This window comes from Dermochelys coriacea, chromosome 10 (genome assembly GCF_009764565.3).
Source record: "Dermochelys coriacea isolate rDerCor1 chromosome 10, rDerCor1.pri.v4, whole genome shotgun sequence".
In the NCBI taxonomy this organism is placed as follows: domain Eukaryota; kingdom Metazoa; phylum Chordata; order Testudines; family Dermochelyidae; genus Dermochelys; species Dermochelys coriacea.
The window spans coordinates 35,178,645-35,193,865 of NC_050077.1; the positions used below are offsets into that span (position 1 = coordinate 35,178,645).

The 15,221-nt window shown below is 56.2% G+C and overlaps 1 protein-coding gene across 2 annotated transcripts in view; it reads right to left on the minus strand.

The window, feature by feature from the left end:
• Positions 1-914: 914 nt before the first annotated feature.
• The window catches only part of SBK1 (SH3 domain binding kinase 1), a 46,889-nt gene continuing 32,582 nt past the window's right edge, over positions 915-15,221 (minus strand). For both annotated transcript variants that reach the window (XM_038420639.2, XM_043493525.1), the window contains exons 2-4: positions 9,570-9,772; positions 7,926-8,128; positions 915-4,739 (exon numbers count right to left, since the gene is read on the minus strand). In XM_038420639.2, coding sequence (XP_038276567.1) covers positions 3,951-4,739; positions 7,926-8,128; positions 9,570-9,765 — 1,188 coding nt within the window. In that variant the 5' untranslated portion in view covers positions 9,766-9,772 and the 3' untranslated portion in view covers positions 915-3,950. The remainder of the gene's footprint in view (positions 4,740-7,925; positions 8,129-9,569; positions 9,773-15,221) is intronic.

Consider the following 15,221-nt stretch of genomic DNA (forward strand, 5'->3'; position numbering starts at 1 on the left):
TCCAGTACTCTGGGGATCCTCTGCTCGGGGCCAGAGCTGGGAGACAGCAGACGTGAGTCTGTGGTAGGCAGCTGAACTGACCTTGTGGACACCTCCTGGCAGAAGCCCCAGACACCCCCTCAGGGCCTAGGTCCCATGTTTGTGTATGGCCTAGGACTCTGCAATGAACTGCTTTCCTTCCCCCCCACCACATCTCCCCCCCACAGGACCTCTCTGGCTCTGAAGCACCCACACGTGTTAATTTGATCCCTCACCAAGGCTCTGGGCTGGGCATTCAGCCCCCTTGCTCCAGAGCCAGCCAGGCAGGTGCCCTATGCATCCCTGGGGTGATTAGTTACTGATTGGACCTGCTAAGGCCCTTCCCCAACTTGCCCATGGAGAAGGCAACTCCGACCTCCAGGTCTGATTCAACAGCAGATCAGAGAAGTGCTTATATCCATCCCTCCCCCTCACACACACCCACCCATCTCTCACACACACTCATCTCACACACACACATGCCCATCTCTCACTCTCACACACATGCACCCTCCTGTCTCTCTCTCTCTCACACACACACACCCCTTTGTCCTGTGTCTCATGCACACACGCCCATCTCTCACACACACACACACACCCGCCCATCTCTCACACACACACACACCCATCTCTCTCATGCACACACTACCACCCATCTCTTTCTCGCTCACACACACACACCCTCCTGTCTGTCACTTACACACACACACCCTCCCGTCTCTCTCACACACACACACACTCACATCCCCTCCCTCCCTTCACCCTCCCATCTTTCTCGCTCACACACATACCCTCTCACATATACACACCCTCCCATTGATCACTCACACACACACACACACACTCCGACCTCACACGCCCATCTCTCTCTCTCACACACACACACACACACACACACACACCTCTCTTTCATCACATACACACCTCCCATTACATGCACAAACACTTCCCAGCTCTCACACACCTCCTACCTGCACCCTCCCATCTCGGTGCGACCCTGCTTGTCACAGGTCAGTCTCCCAGTATGCTTTGACAATGCAGTCGCCATGGGCCCGCTGGTGGCACCATGCCACTACCATGGGACTGGGGACTCCCCACCATTCTTTGGCCACACCGAGGTTTGCAAACCTTGCCTGCCAGTGACCGAGCTGGGACCAACTGAGTCAGCAGATGCCACTCAGCCTCCTGCTCCTGTCACAACACAGCCCAGTAATGCAGGTATGTGGGTGGGTTGATCCCACAGCTAGAGAACAGCTGAGCACAGCTGGGAGATGAAGCTCAGCTCCCATCCCTGGGCTATACACAGGCTTTGGGCAGGTGGTGTACTAGTGGGCTCCGGCACACCAGGGAAACAGCCACCTGCCCCACTCAGCCCATGGCTGTGGAAGGGTCACGTTAAGAGGTGACAATGTTGGGGGGTGGGAGGGTCATTTCCACCTGCGTGTTCCCAAGCCACTGAAGCTACCACCCTAAATATGTCTGTGCCTCCATCAAACGGCCTTGGCATGGGCATCTGTTGGCAGTGAGTGGGCTCCCATCACTGGCTAGGGGAGAGTGAGCTGGCACAGGGTATCACAGTGGCTGAACAGGGCTCACTGTGGCGCCAGTGGGGCACGGAGGGTTAGGGCTGGGAGCTGGCCAGCAGCTCGGGTGTGGACTGGGTCTAAGTGGAGGCATTCTAGAGGCCAGGAAAGCTCAGCGTCAAAGCCCATCTCCCCAGGGGCACATGTTACAGCAGCTCCTGGCATACCCAGGGCATTGCCTCCCTGCAGCCCCACCCAGGCTTTCATGCCGCTCTCAGTGCAGTATGGCTGCAGTGCATGGTGAGTGATCCAGAGCACCCTGGACACAGGGCTCTCACCTGCCCTGACAGCACCACTGCCTTCCATCTCTTCTCTCCAGCACCCCCTGCTGCCTCCAGCTTGTCGAGGCAACTGGCCAGACTTTGGGGGCAATTAACTTACCTTTCTGGCCACCACTTGGGGTTTGGCTCCAATGCATCCATCTAAGTGGTGGGTGCTGTGCCAACCCCCATGCCAATGCCTACTGGTTTGCCTTGGGCAACCCCACCAGCTGTTTTTTCAGGCTGACCTCACCTGTCCCCTGTGCTTTCCACCAGCATACACCTCCTCCCCAAGGAGTCCCATTGATGGCAACCAAGAGCCATCCAGCCCAGGAAGCAGGTGCCAGGCCAAGCTCATCAGGGATATCTGTGAGCATCCCTTCCCAGGCCCCTGCCATCCAAGCCCCAGCCCCATATGGCCTGGCACTGCATGCTGATGAGAGCCTTTCTAACCACTGCAGCCACAAGAAACCCCACAGAGCAGGGGATCCGGAGCCTGATGGCAGCTCTCCTGCTGCCAGTGTCCCTCCAGTTAAAACCAAATGGGTTAGATCTCTGCTCCTCACAAGGCATCATGCTCTATGCCCCCTTGCACCCCATATGGGTCCCAGTGCCCAGCTGACCCATTGGGGTCAGGGACAGAGAGAGGCTGTTCTCTGGGAAGGGTGATGGTGACAACAGCCGGGCCCAGCCGGTCCGACACACAATGACACATGGAACACACCGACATTTGCTACATTTAGCACTTGCTTTCCCCACTGGCAGAGAGAGGCATTCCCTCAGAATCCCTCCGCAAGGAGGGGAGCAGCAGGAGCTGGGGCTACCCGAGTCCCCACCCCTGGGGGAAGTGCCCTGGGCATGGCTGGGCTCAGGCTGTCAGAGAACTGGCCCTGAGAACACCCCCTTTACAGACAGGGTCAGTGGCTCAACCAGGCTTATTGGTTTCCTATTTATCTCCTGCTCCCCATCACAGGCCACCCTCCAAGCAGGATGGCAGTGGGGGATGGGGATGAGGCAAAAGGGGCAGACCCCAGCCTGCTTGGTATTAAACAGGCTGGTGCACGCTGCCCCTACAATCTCTCCAAAGGCCTCCTCCACGGACTGGGCTCATGAGCCTTCCACTCAAACCCCACGAGTCCACCCTGCCAGCCCCCCCGCCCCTCCAGGGAAATCACAGGAGAGTCCCCAGACCTGAGCACAGACACAAAGAGCCAACGAAAGGGCGACAGCGGGCAGTGCTGGAGGGCAACGCTGCTGCAGTGCCCACTGGACAGTGCTGGCCCCATGCTCTCTCACCGGGATCCTGTAGCAAGAGCCCTGCCCAGAGCCCCAGCATCCACCTTGCCCCAGGGAACAATGCACAGTTCGCATATCAAGCCTTGACGTGATAGGGGATCCCGGTGACCCCCAGAGCCACACGCCTGCTGCAGCCTTGTTGCTTATTAACTACAAACCACCCATCACTGGCAGTCCCACGCCATCCTATCCCCCACCTCACCCACACGCCCGATGACTGTGACATCCCTGCTGAGCCCCTGCTGCTCACAAGATGGCCACCCATCCGTGTGTCCAAGACTGGGTGCCGATTCCCTCCTTCCCACACCCCTGTGTCTTCCAGCTCTCATCCCTGTGAAAGTCCCTGCCCACCCCCAACAATGGGAAGAGCCTCAGCGCTCCTCCCATGCCCCACTGACAAAGGGGGGGCGCAGTGCAGAGTGCCCGGGGAAGCAGCCCCCAACCCAATCATGGAAGACGTGAGGGGGAGGGGCCACCATGCCACACAGGGTCCTTCCCGGCTGCCAAGTCAGGGCCTTTCTGCCTGGCTCTGTGTCTGCACTCTGGCCTTTCCTCCAGGGGTTAGCTGTACTTTGCGGCCTCAGTATCAGTGAGTACTAGCAGTGTGAGTATTTTTTGCTTCGGGAGACGTGGCTCCTGGTCCCTTTTCACACAAAAAAGGAATCCCCTCCCCCCCGAGCCCCATTCACCAGTGGGGCGGGGAGGCAGGGGTGCTGACATCATCGTTGCAGGCTGTACAGAGCAGAGCGGTGTTGCAAGGACCAGCTGCCCCCTCAATCCCGCTGAGCCCTCATCAGACACAAATCTCTATTGCTGTGGCCAGGACCATCTGCCCTTTGCCTTTGTCCTGCCGTCCGTCTGTCCGGCTAGCTCCCCCCGGGGAGGACAGGCCTGGCTCGGAGGTAGAGAGCCGGGGGCCACTGCCTTCCGTCAGGATGGTTCTCTTGAGCGGGGTGGGAGTGCAGGAGCTGGGCGTCTCATGGCGATGGGGGCCAGCGGAAAGCTTATCTCCGGCATGCTTGCGGGAGCGGTAGGAGGGCCGGCGGCGCACCTCCGACATCAGGTCATACTTGATGAAGTAGAAGACCTCCTTGACAGGGCAACGCTTCTCGGGGTCCAGGGCCAGGAGGCGCTGGAACATGCGCAGGGCGTTGTCTGTAAAGCGCCGCCATTGGGATGGCAGACCTGCCAGGCGCCCTTTCTGCCACCGCACAAATTCCTCAAAGAAGGTGTCCGAGGCAGCAGCTGCCTCCCAGGGGAAGTTGCCGGTCAGGACGCAGAAGATGAGCACCCCGAAGGCCCACACGTCAATGCTGGTGTCCACAGCGAAGCCCTCGGCCCGGCCGGCCTGGCACACCTCGGGTGCTGTGTAGGGTATGGTGCCGCTGATGCGCTTCACCCGGCAGCCCACCTTGCGGGTCATGCCGAAATCGGCCAGCTTGACCCGGCGGCAGTCGCGGTCAAAGAGCAGCACGTTCTCTGGCTTGATATCCCGGTGCACCAGGTTCTTGCTGTGCATGTAGTCCAGGGCCAGACCCAGCTGCTGCACACAGCGCTTCACCATATCCTCGGGGAGGCCCACCTGCAAGGGTAGACACAGTGCATTAGCAATGGGCACGGGGATCGGGATGCGGGGGGGGGTGTCATTTCCACAGGTCTGCTGCGACCCAGCGGCCTAGCCTGATCTCCAGCACATGTGGAGTCAGACAGGCAGGCACTGGGGGTTTAGCCACAGAACTACAGAAGTGAATGGATTAACAGCAGGTTGACTCTTCTGGGGACTGTCCCTGACTGCCAGGCTCCTCACAAGGTGTATGGGCCCCATCGCAGACATGTCCTGTTGGCACATTTCAGGTCACACAAAGACTCTCCCCTTAGGAGCTTGAATTAAGGAGGTCCTACTATAATTCCTTTATCAGTGCTTAAGCTCCTCCTTCCCCAGGCCGCCATGTGCCCTCGCACAGATGGAAGTGTGTCACTTTGAAATTGCACATGCCCCATGCTCCTGGTCGCTGCGGGGATGACTGACCGCCCCGAGGTCTGTCCCAGAGTGGGCCCTTCCAGCCCCCCAAACGGCTTTGTGGCTCTTCTCTGGGCAGTATCTGGTAACGAGCTGCCCAGACCTGGCTGCACCATGGACATTCTGCTCAGCCTCCCTGCTCCGTGACATGGAGCCGTGGCTCTACAGGCACATCCCCCATCCACTGTCACCCCCCAATCCCAGGTAAGGTCCCCTGCTCCCAGTGCTGGACCCAGAAGTCAATTGGCAGCAGGATCTCAGTTGAGGACCTTCTCCCTGAGAGAGGCCAAGTCCAGTGCAAGTGAGTGGAGATCCACCTCAGCTTCTCCTCCTCCCAGGTCTCCCTCTAGTGCCTGTTAATCCCCAACAGGCCACGACACCCTGGGAGGGGGCAGAGGTGCCAACTCCATGCATTCTCCAAGGCTGGAACATCCATGGAAAAAAATTAGTGGGTGCTCAGCACCCACTGGCAGCCAGCTCCCCCTCACAGCGCCTCCCACCTGCCTGCTGCCCCACCCATCAGCGCCTCCCCCTCCCTCCCAGCGCCTCCTGCCTGCCGCAATCATCTGTTTCACCAAATCGCATCATGCAGGAGGCGCTGGGAGGGAGAGGTGGAGTAGGAATGGGGCACACTGGAGGGAGGGGGCGGAACTGTGTGGGAAGAGGTGGGGAAGGGGCAGGAGTGGGAAGAGGCGGGGTGGGGGTGGAGGCTTGGGGGAAGGGGTGGGGTGGGAGCAGGGTCTGGGGTGGAGCGGGGGGTTGAGCAACCCCTGGGCCCAGAGGAAGCTGGCTGAGAAGACTGATGGAGCTGGAGGGGCTGGCTGAGGAAGAGATATGAAGGGTGCTTGGCTGAGGCAGTGTGAAAGGGACGAGAGAAGGTCATGGTGTCCATGTGGGAGCAGGGAGAGGAATTGCTTAGGGTGCTCTGGGGTTGGACAGGGTAAGAGGGAGGAGACTGACAAAACGGAAGTCTAGGCTGAGCTTCACGAGAAATATCTAAGGCAGAGAGGTCCGGGGGGCCTGGAGAACAACCCTACACTGGCCACTGGGTCGGGAGGGGATGGTTTAGGTGACTTAAAAGGCCTTCTCTACCTCTAGCATCTCTGATGGCAGCATCACCTTGGGTCCCTATCCACGTGCAATGCATAAGCTGGGCGGAAATTTGGAAACCATCATCATCCTGAAATGGCAGCCAACAAACTGTTTCCCTCCCCCCCACACACCAAGGGCTTGAGGGGCAATCAAGTGGCTGGGTAAGAACTGCTAGTCACTTGGTCAGGGCTGTTGAGTTCAGCAGGGGTGGGGATACAGTTGCCCTTCTTCTCCAGGGGGCAAGGTCCTTACCGCTCACCACTACCTTGGAGACCAGTGCAGGCCTGATGGAACCAGTCCAGAATGCATCCCCCAGGGAAGATCTTAGCCAGAACCCAGGCTAGTCTGAATCCCTGGGCCAATGGCAGACACCAATGCCAGCCTTCCAAAGATCAAACTGGTGAGAGGCACACAGGGGCTAGAATTTCCTGGGTCACAAAGGAGAGGGCATTTCAAGGACTCACCCCCGCCCCCACACACACACACATCCTGTCTCTTGTCTTTGCTAAAGCACCCGCTGAAGCTGTATAATCACATTTCCTTTATTTGCTTTACATTACGATTTCATTACACTTCCAATTCAATTATGTCTAATTATATTTGGGGAGATCTCTTTCTACTCTTTGGTAATCCTTTCTCCTTGGTTCTCTCTCAGTTCTGCCTGCTTATTCCTCCCCCCGCCCCCATGCCTTGTTCCTTCAGTGCAGAGAGGGAAAATGTTTTATGATCAGAGCAAGCAGTACTATGTGTGCCACTGGGCTAGGTCACCCCAGGAGGTGGCTATGAACCCCTGGTCACTGTTGAACCCTCCCTGCTTTCATAAGGATAATGAATCATAGTCATTAATTTCTTATCTTCATCTAGCACCTTTCAGGATCCCAAAGCAGTTTGCAAATCACTTCACCCATCACTGAAATGCGGCCCCCTCTGGGGCGGGACATGCCAGCAGTTTAACAGCACACAGCATCACTAGGCAAGGGTTTAGGACAGGAAGTGGTGCATGATGCACCCAGTTGCAACTGCAGGGCAAGCATAAGCAGGAAGGTTGTGACCCCAGTTAGTATTTAACAGCCCTGCTCTTGTGAAAATTGCTACAGGCTCATTAACAGGACACAAGTGGCCAGGGACTCAGCTTTGTCTCATCTGCAGGCATGCTGCCCCCAGGGGTGAGGTCTGATTGCAGAGTCGGGGGCAAGAGTGCCACCTACTGAACACCCTGTATATGCAGGAGCCACTAACACTCGGGATGCTCCCAAGTCAGAGCTCTCCACTCACTCTCACCTTGCCCAAGTGGAAAGGACCCACAAGGTGTTAGCAAGAGGAGAACCAGGCCTAGGAGCTCTCATACGGGAATGTCAGGGCTTTCCTGTGGCAGTATTGCACTCAGGCACCCGCCAGGCCTGAGCCTGATACGCTGGCTCCAGTCAGCACCCTTGCTTAGCACATGAGATAACTGCTGGAGGATAGAGTCTGCCTTTAGGTCTCTGAGTAGCAGAGGTAGGATGGGGGTCAATGGAGAAGAAGGTCTTCTCGTGCAGGAAAGGGGTCTGTTGTGCAGGGGAGCTGGGGCAGCCCCAGTTGAGGGCCATGGGTGTTAAACCTCAGACTCCGGGGGGGCAGGAGAGAGGTAGCCTAGGGAAGCTTCCCAGCCGGTACCTGTGGTGGGATGATATCAAAGAGGTCCCCGCCAGGCGCATACTCCTGAGCGAAGACATAGCAATCCTCAGTCTCAAAGACCACGTCAAAGACCTTGATGATGAAGGGGCTGGAGGAGAGCGTGTTGGTGATGCTGAACTCCCGCAGGAAGTTCTTCAGCTTCGTCTTGCTCTTGTTCACGAACTTCAGCGCCATTTTGGTGCCTACAGAGGAAAAGGCTCAGGAGAAGGCTCAGCAACATAGGGCTCCTCCCAGACCAGTGAGGAGTTTGGGGGGGACACAACACTCCCACAAGAGCTCCCAAATTCATGGTCCCCGGTTCAGGCCCCACCTATCCAAGCAGTGACGTCCCAGCAGGTGCTGCTCTCCCTACCAACCCAGCTCCAAATGGTGCTTGTCATGGCTTGGCCCACACCCACTGGACCTCTGGAGAGGCCTGGGCGGGAGACACTGGCCTTTGAGCACAAGGACTGAGATTTTCCTGTCCCTTGGACCGTTTTCAAGATTTTAAAAAATGTTCCCATCCCAAATCAGAACAAAGAGTTGAAATCTTAAAAAAATGTGCAAACTGAAAGTCTGGGGGGAAAAATTGATTCAGGTCAGTGGAATCGTTTCATTTCCACTTTGTCAATTTTTTCAAGATCTTTTTAACTCTCGTTAGCTTAAATTTCTAAACAAAAAATCGTTTTGAACCAGAAAAGTGGAATTTTTCATGTTGAGTTTGACACTCTTTTTTTCAAAAATGTTTTGAGTGGAGAAGTTTATCGATGACGCCCCTTTCCCAGGAAACGTATCCCTTTGGATGAAAACCATTTCATTGAAAAATTCCTGACCAGCTCTGCTGGGGCTGGGGCCAGTAGCTGGGCAGGGACACTAACAGGAGCACTTGGCATCCTCCCCAAAGGGCTTTGCCCCCCCACCCCAGAACTACAGAACAGCCTCAAAGCAGCAAGCCTGGTCTACTGGGAGCTGTACAGAAGGGACCGCCCCAGCCTCAGCACACCATGGAGACCTCCATGCCTATCCTGTCAGCTCACCAGGGGCAGAGGACTGTGGGTGTGTCAGGGAATAGCCAGTGGAATGGCACACAGAGCGAATCCCTGTGGCCACAGGCCCTGGTAAGAGGCAAGCAACAGGCCAGACCTGCTACTCTCCCAGTAGCAGGATGCCCCTTGGCTGTGGGTTGGGGAGTGCACCCCTCATGCCAGTGCAATTTCTGCAAGCAAAACCCTTTGACTTAGACTGCGGATGTGGCGATAACGAGCCAAGACCCAGCCTGCTTCAGGGGTCTCTGTCTGAGCAACTCCTCACTCCCCCATGAGCTGAACCCAAGCCGGGGTACAGGAGCCTGACACTTCCTGCAGCTGGCATAGCTGGAACTATCCCGAGGTGAGCCACTCCCAGTGGGCATCAGTCAGCCCGCAGCAGACAGGCACCAAGCTGAACAGGAGGGACAAGAATCCTTATACTCCCCAACCTGCTAACAGGTCTGGGCTGAATCTCAGATGGCTGCTCAGTTCCTCCACCCCAGCCGTGTCTCCCCTCCCCGTCCAGCCGCTCCCAGCCCATGGATTGCCAAGCTGCCAACAAGCCCCGCCTGCCCAAATGCCCAGGCCTGGCTGCTAGGAGCCGAGCTGGCCTCACCTGTGCTTTTGTGGGACACCAGGTCCACCTTGCCGTAGGTGCCCTTGCCGAGCTCGCGGATGAGGTCATAGTGCTTGTTGATGTCGGAGCCGGAGAGGGTGCGGATGGCCAGCGACTGCATGTCCTCGGTGATCAGGGGCACCCCGCAGCAGGCCAGCTTGCGCGACGGCTCCTGCTCAATCGAGCCGGCACTCATCGTCGCACTGCAAGGCAGAGACATGGTCAGGGGCATCGCCATATGCTGCCACGCCTGTGGGCCTGCCACGCAAACTGCCTGGCACCCGCTGTCGTGTGTGGTGCTGGGCAGAGGGGAGCCTCATGAACCACTAGGGGAGTCCTTTGGGGCCTGGGGAGGGCTGCTCCTGCAAGGGCACAGAGACCCACTATGCTGGATAATTCTCCACCCCTGTTGTACAGAAACAGCCCCTCCTGTCATCAGTCTAAATTCCCACCCACTCCCTCCATGTCAGTCCTGGTCTTTGCCATCACTCTCACCCCACTAATCCTTTTGCTGGCTCCCCCTTCTCCATCGCCAGCTCCAGAGCGTCAGAGCTCTGCCCTCCCTGCTCATATGCCCAGGATCCATCTCGTCAGCTCTGTCCATGGTGCCCCATTGCCATCTTTGTCTGCAACCCCTGTGGCCGTGCTGCCTTCCAGGCCACCCCGTATACATGCAGCCCCCCCCATCCAGGCTGGCCAGCGTCTTTAAATCCCCCCAACAACCCCCTTCCTCCCACAAGGCCTGCCATGGCTGTAGTCAATATCCAGTGCACTTATCCACCTTGTGAGTCAACTGCTCCCCTCAATAGAGGGAAAGGTCAAGCACTGGGAGAGGAGCCAGGACTCCAGGACTGATGCAGGGAATTCCTGGCAGGTCGGGGGCACAGGAGGGCTGAAGTGTGTGTGTGTGCACCTGGGCATGTAATTTAGGTATTCTTGTTAATATGATGTGTATTGTGCTAAGTGCTGTACATTATTTATTAGGGGTATTATGTTAGCACCAAGGAGCCCTGGCCCTATTGTGCTAGGCACTGTACATTATTTATTAGGGGTATTACAGTAGCACCAAGGAGCCCTGGCCACATTGTGCTAGGTGCTGTACAAACACAGAACAAAGCAGTGGTCCCTGCCCCCAAAGAGCTCAGTGTATATGACTTTATAAAGCTCCCAAGAACCTGTAAGTGACTGTCCATGCCCCAGGATCACTTGGCCTGCGTGTTACACCCCTTTCCCTCTCCCCTCAGCTTTTCAGTCTGTCAGCTCCTCAGGGCAGGGATCATGTCCCTAGCTATGTTTGGAAGTGGACTACGTTGCAAGCGCCCTGTGACAGGGCTTTCTCCTGGGGTCTGCCAGACTTGGTACCGCTCTGCACACATCTGCCCCTCCCTGGGGCTGGCTGTGAGCTATGCCATAGGCAGCAGGGAACTCAGAGGGTCAGAGAGAGCTTGTTAGCAGAGGGGGGAGCAGGAACTCAACCAATAGCAATGTCTCAGCTGGCTGGGGATTTCCATAGCATCACCCACAATGCTCTGCTGCAGAATCTGGTTGAGGTCACCCTCATTGTGCTGAACTGGGACAGAGAGCAGGAAGGAAGAGGTGGCTACTTACCAAACAATGAATGTTGGGACACCACAATAAGGCTATTTGGAAAGGCATTGGTGTTAGCACCAGAGGAGCATCTTTACTAAGGGCAGCCTTCAGTGAGCAGCTGTCTGAGCATGTATGATTCCATCCTGCAGGGGGCAGTGGAGCATGCCCACACCCATGCTCTTGTCCAGCAGAATGGATGCTCTTGTGGCTAAGGTCTGGCACTGGGTCTCAGGAGATTGAGGTTCAATTCCCTGCTCTGCCATGGGCTCCCTGTGTGACCTTGGGAACCTCCTTTGACCCCTCTGTGTCTCAGTTCTCCACCCAAACAGGGTATGGCTGTAAAGCAAGGAGAAGCCTACAACAGAGAGTTTCAGAGCCCAGGTTTTCAGGCCTGTGCAGTGGCACTAGAAAGAGCTGTGTAGCCATATGGGCTCAGGCTCTGACACCCTGTTCCAGGGGAAAGCTCACTGGAGTGGGACTGAAGGGGCCTGAGCTGTGTTCCTCACTGCCATGGACTTGCTGCGTGACCTCGGGCATGTCTCCTCACCTCACTTCCCCAGCTGTTGAAGGGGGAATTATATGTCCCGAGCACTAGATCTGTGTGTGGAAGAAGAGCTAAGTATCATTCTAGCATTTGCTATACAATCTCTGCTTGGGCGGGAGGGAAGACGCCCGGAGCTGGGGAGGAGGGCAGGCCAGCGAGGTGGATTTGTAAGGGGCCCACATACCAGAGGATCTAGGCACCAGGAGAAAGTTACAGCTCTGCTGCGTGTCATTTGGGTTAGCTGTCATTGCCAGTTCTTTAGCCTTCCCATAACACCACATTACCCTCACCCCTGCAGAGAGGATCCAGATGCCAGCAGCACACAGCAAAAAACAAGATGCTGTGAGTTATCCCCGCGAAACTAGCAGCATTTCTGTTCTGAAAGCAAGTCAGATCTGGGGGGGATTCTGGGCACCTCAGCTGGCACCGAGGGGCAAGGATTGGTCAGTGCAGGCCCAGACAATTTCTGAGGGGGCGCGGTTGGAGCTGGCCAGGATCTGAAATCCAGGAGATCCTAGTTTATAAACGGAGAGCCTTTGCACAGTAGCAAATGCACAATGAAGGCCAGCTGGTGCGTGGAGCTTTAAAGAGCAACCCCCCCGCGATGCCAATGGGTTTTCATTCACAGAAAGATAGGACCTGATTATGCAGAGAGCTGCCTCCAACCCAATCCCTTCCCCTAGGATAGCTGGTACCACCTATGATCTCACAGCACCGGACAAAGAGACACTAATTAAGCCTCACATCACCCCTCCAAAGCAGGATGGGATCTTTTATCCCCATTCTGCACATGGGGAAACCGAGGCACAGAACGGTGATGTAAACTGACTGGATTCACACAGCAAGGATGAGGCAGAGAACCAGATCGCCCAGCTTCCAGGCCTGTGCTCACACCACTAGGCCATCCTGCCTCATAGCATTAAATAATCCCCTACAATGATTCTCTCACCAGGTTGAGTGTAGCAAGGACTAGTGCTGATGTGCAGCAGCCTTTGGATGCTATGGTGTACTTCCTATAAAGGAAAATAGTCTGTGCCCCCTCCCCCGGACCTGCCCCCTCCACACATACTGTGCTACTGCTGCTACAGGAGACATCAATCAACCCCTGCGGGGCCAGCTGTGTAGCTCATGGCCCATCCTTATACAATGTGACAAAGGTGCTTTCTCAGTTTCCTGGCTGAGGGATCTGGTAGGGCTGTTGAATTTTTCTCTACTGGGTTACTGATTCAAACCCAGCCCAGATATGTGCTTATTCCATGAAATGGTTGAGGAGGGGTCTCTGGCACTTCCTCCCATATCACAAAAACGCCACTGATTGTCCCCTTCTTGGTGGTCTCCAAAGGTTAAATGAGGACTGGAGAGGGAGCTAGTGCCTGGCCCTAGCAGCAGGAAAAGGGGTGGTTTGCAGGAGAAGTTGCATGGCTGGTGAAGATAATCCAAGCGTTTCAAGTTCCAGGACTGTCCTGCTGCCGGATGCCCATTGACAGCACAGAATTCACTCTGGAAATCACTTTAGTTAACAGCAGCATTTGGGCAGAAGAAACCAACTCTGCAGTAAAACAAGCCCAGAGACAGCTTCCCGAGCGGGGTATCACGGACCCTGCTGTTCCTGCTATGAGGTAAGAAGCAACAAGCCCAGCATACACAAACTGTGACCAGAGCCCGTTGCTACCCTTCACCAAGGAAACCTGGGCAAGGGATGGCAGTGAAATGAAAACACAGAGATGCCCCCGTCCCAAGTCATGTTCTGACATGCTGCAGCTAATATCCTCCACAGCTGGTGTTCCAAAGAGGTGTGTGACTGCCCGGGAATGCACGGGTGTGTACCAATGCAAGAGCCGGGACGGGGAGGGGAATGCGAGAGGGATGTGTTTAAGTGCATGAGAAGTGTGTGCTGCAGAATGCCCGAGCGGGGTGAGCAAGAGAGGGGTCCACACGTGTGGGAGATCTTCCTGGTTTGCCTTCCCTCCCTCCCTGGGACAGAAACAGGGTGCACCTTGGTTTGAGTTGTGTGCTATTGCACTTCCCCTTGAGCTGCTCTCTTCTTGGGCAGGTCCAGAAGCCTGCAGACGATTGAGTCTCTGTTCATCTTCTCCCACAACACTTTCCTCTGAAGGGCCCCAAAGGGATTGTAAGTCCCACTGAGGCTGCACCAAGCTCCCAAGTGCTGGGTACTCAGGGGTACATTACCCCAGATGCTCAGATTCTGGCTGCAGAGGAATCTGGGCTTTCCCCCATGCACTGGTCCTGCTCATTCCACATTTCCCAAACTGGCTGTGGTGGTTCTCGTTGGGGAGTGAAAAGGGGGGCCCTTGAGAGCACTGGATAGCCAGAGCCCCCAAGGCAAGGCTGAAAGGCCAACATTTTCCAAAACGCCACTGATTTTGGAAGCGCCTGACTTGGGACACCAGGGGCTGGTTCCCGTCGGTGCTGAGCTCCTGGCAGTTCCCATCGGAGTCAAGGGGAGAGGCAGGGGGTGCTCAGCCCCTGGGAAATCAGGCCCCAAGCAGTCACAAGTCAGGCACCCAAGCTCAGTGGCCATTTTGGCGTAAGTGGCTGGGCTGCCTGCAATTGCCATAATACCGTATGGCCCCTGCCATTCTACAACTCTGTGGAGCGAGAGGAGGCTAGGAGGTGGCCAGGTCCAATTGGCAAACAGGGGGCCCAATTCGCCCCCAGGGGATGACATCAATGGGAAGTACGGGTATTCCACAGGAAGGGCATCAAGACTTAGGAACCACCACCCTGTTGGGGTGTTTGCCAGGCTGTTTCTTGCTCTTCCCCGGATCTGATGCTGCTTTGAGGTGGTGCTGGGGATCGCCCAGGGCACAGAGGGCCGTGGGTGGGGGAGAAATTCAGGCTGGGTGCTGAGATTAGACTGTCAGCTCTTTGGGGCAGGGACCAGCTGGTTGTTCTGTGTTTGTGCAGCACCTGGCCCAACAGGGTCCTGGGCCACGTTGGAGAGTCCTATGTGCCCCTGTAATACACCTAATAAATAATGTACAGCACCCGGCGTCCGGAGAGCCTGGTCCATGACTAGGGATCCTAGGTGCAATTACAATTCACATACTAAATAATAAACATGGTGAGATCACTTGGGGTTGTCTACTGATGTTAGACCCCTCAGGTTGGACTCTCCTGTACTTTGCCAGCCTGGCACGAGCACCTCTCTGGGACATCAGCATTCTGGGACTGTCCCCCAGGGGCCTTGGTTCAGGTGAGGCAGACACCCTGGACCCCAATGGGAAAACACAGACCATTCCACCTCGGCAGCCACTCGGCCACTGCTGCCTAGTACCAAAACCACTGCCCAGATGCCTCAAAGGAGCAGGGGATGTTAACTGAGTTGGAATGAAGTGTCCAAACTGTCTCATTCCGTAACAACTGAGTGAGATTCCATCACCAGGCACCAACATGCCCTGTGTAGTTCTGTGATGACTTTCAGCTCTGCCCTCACCACTGCTGAGCACTCCCAGCCATCAGCATTGGATGCTGGAGCACATCAGGTCTCACTGCGG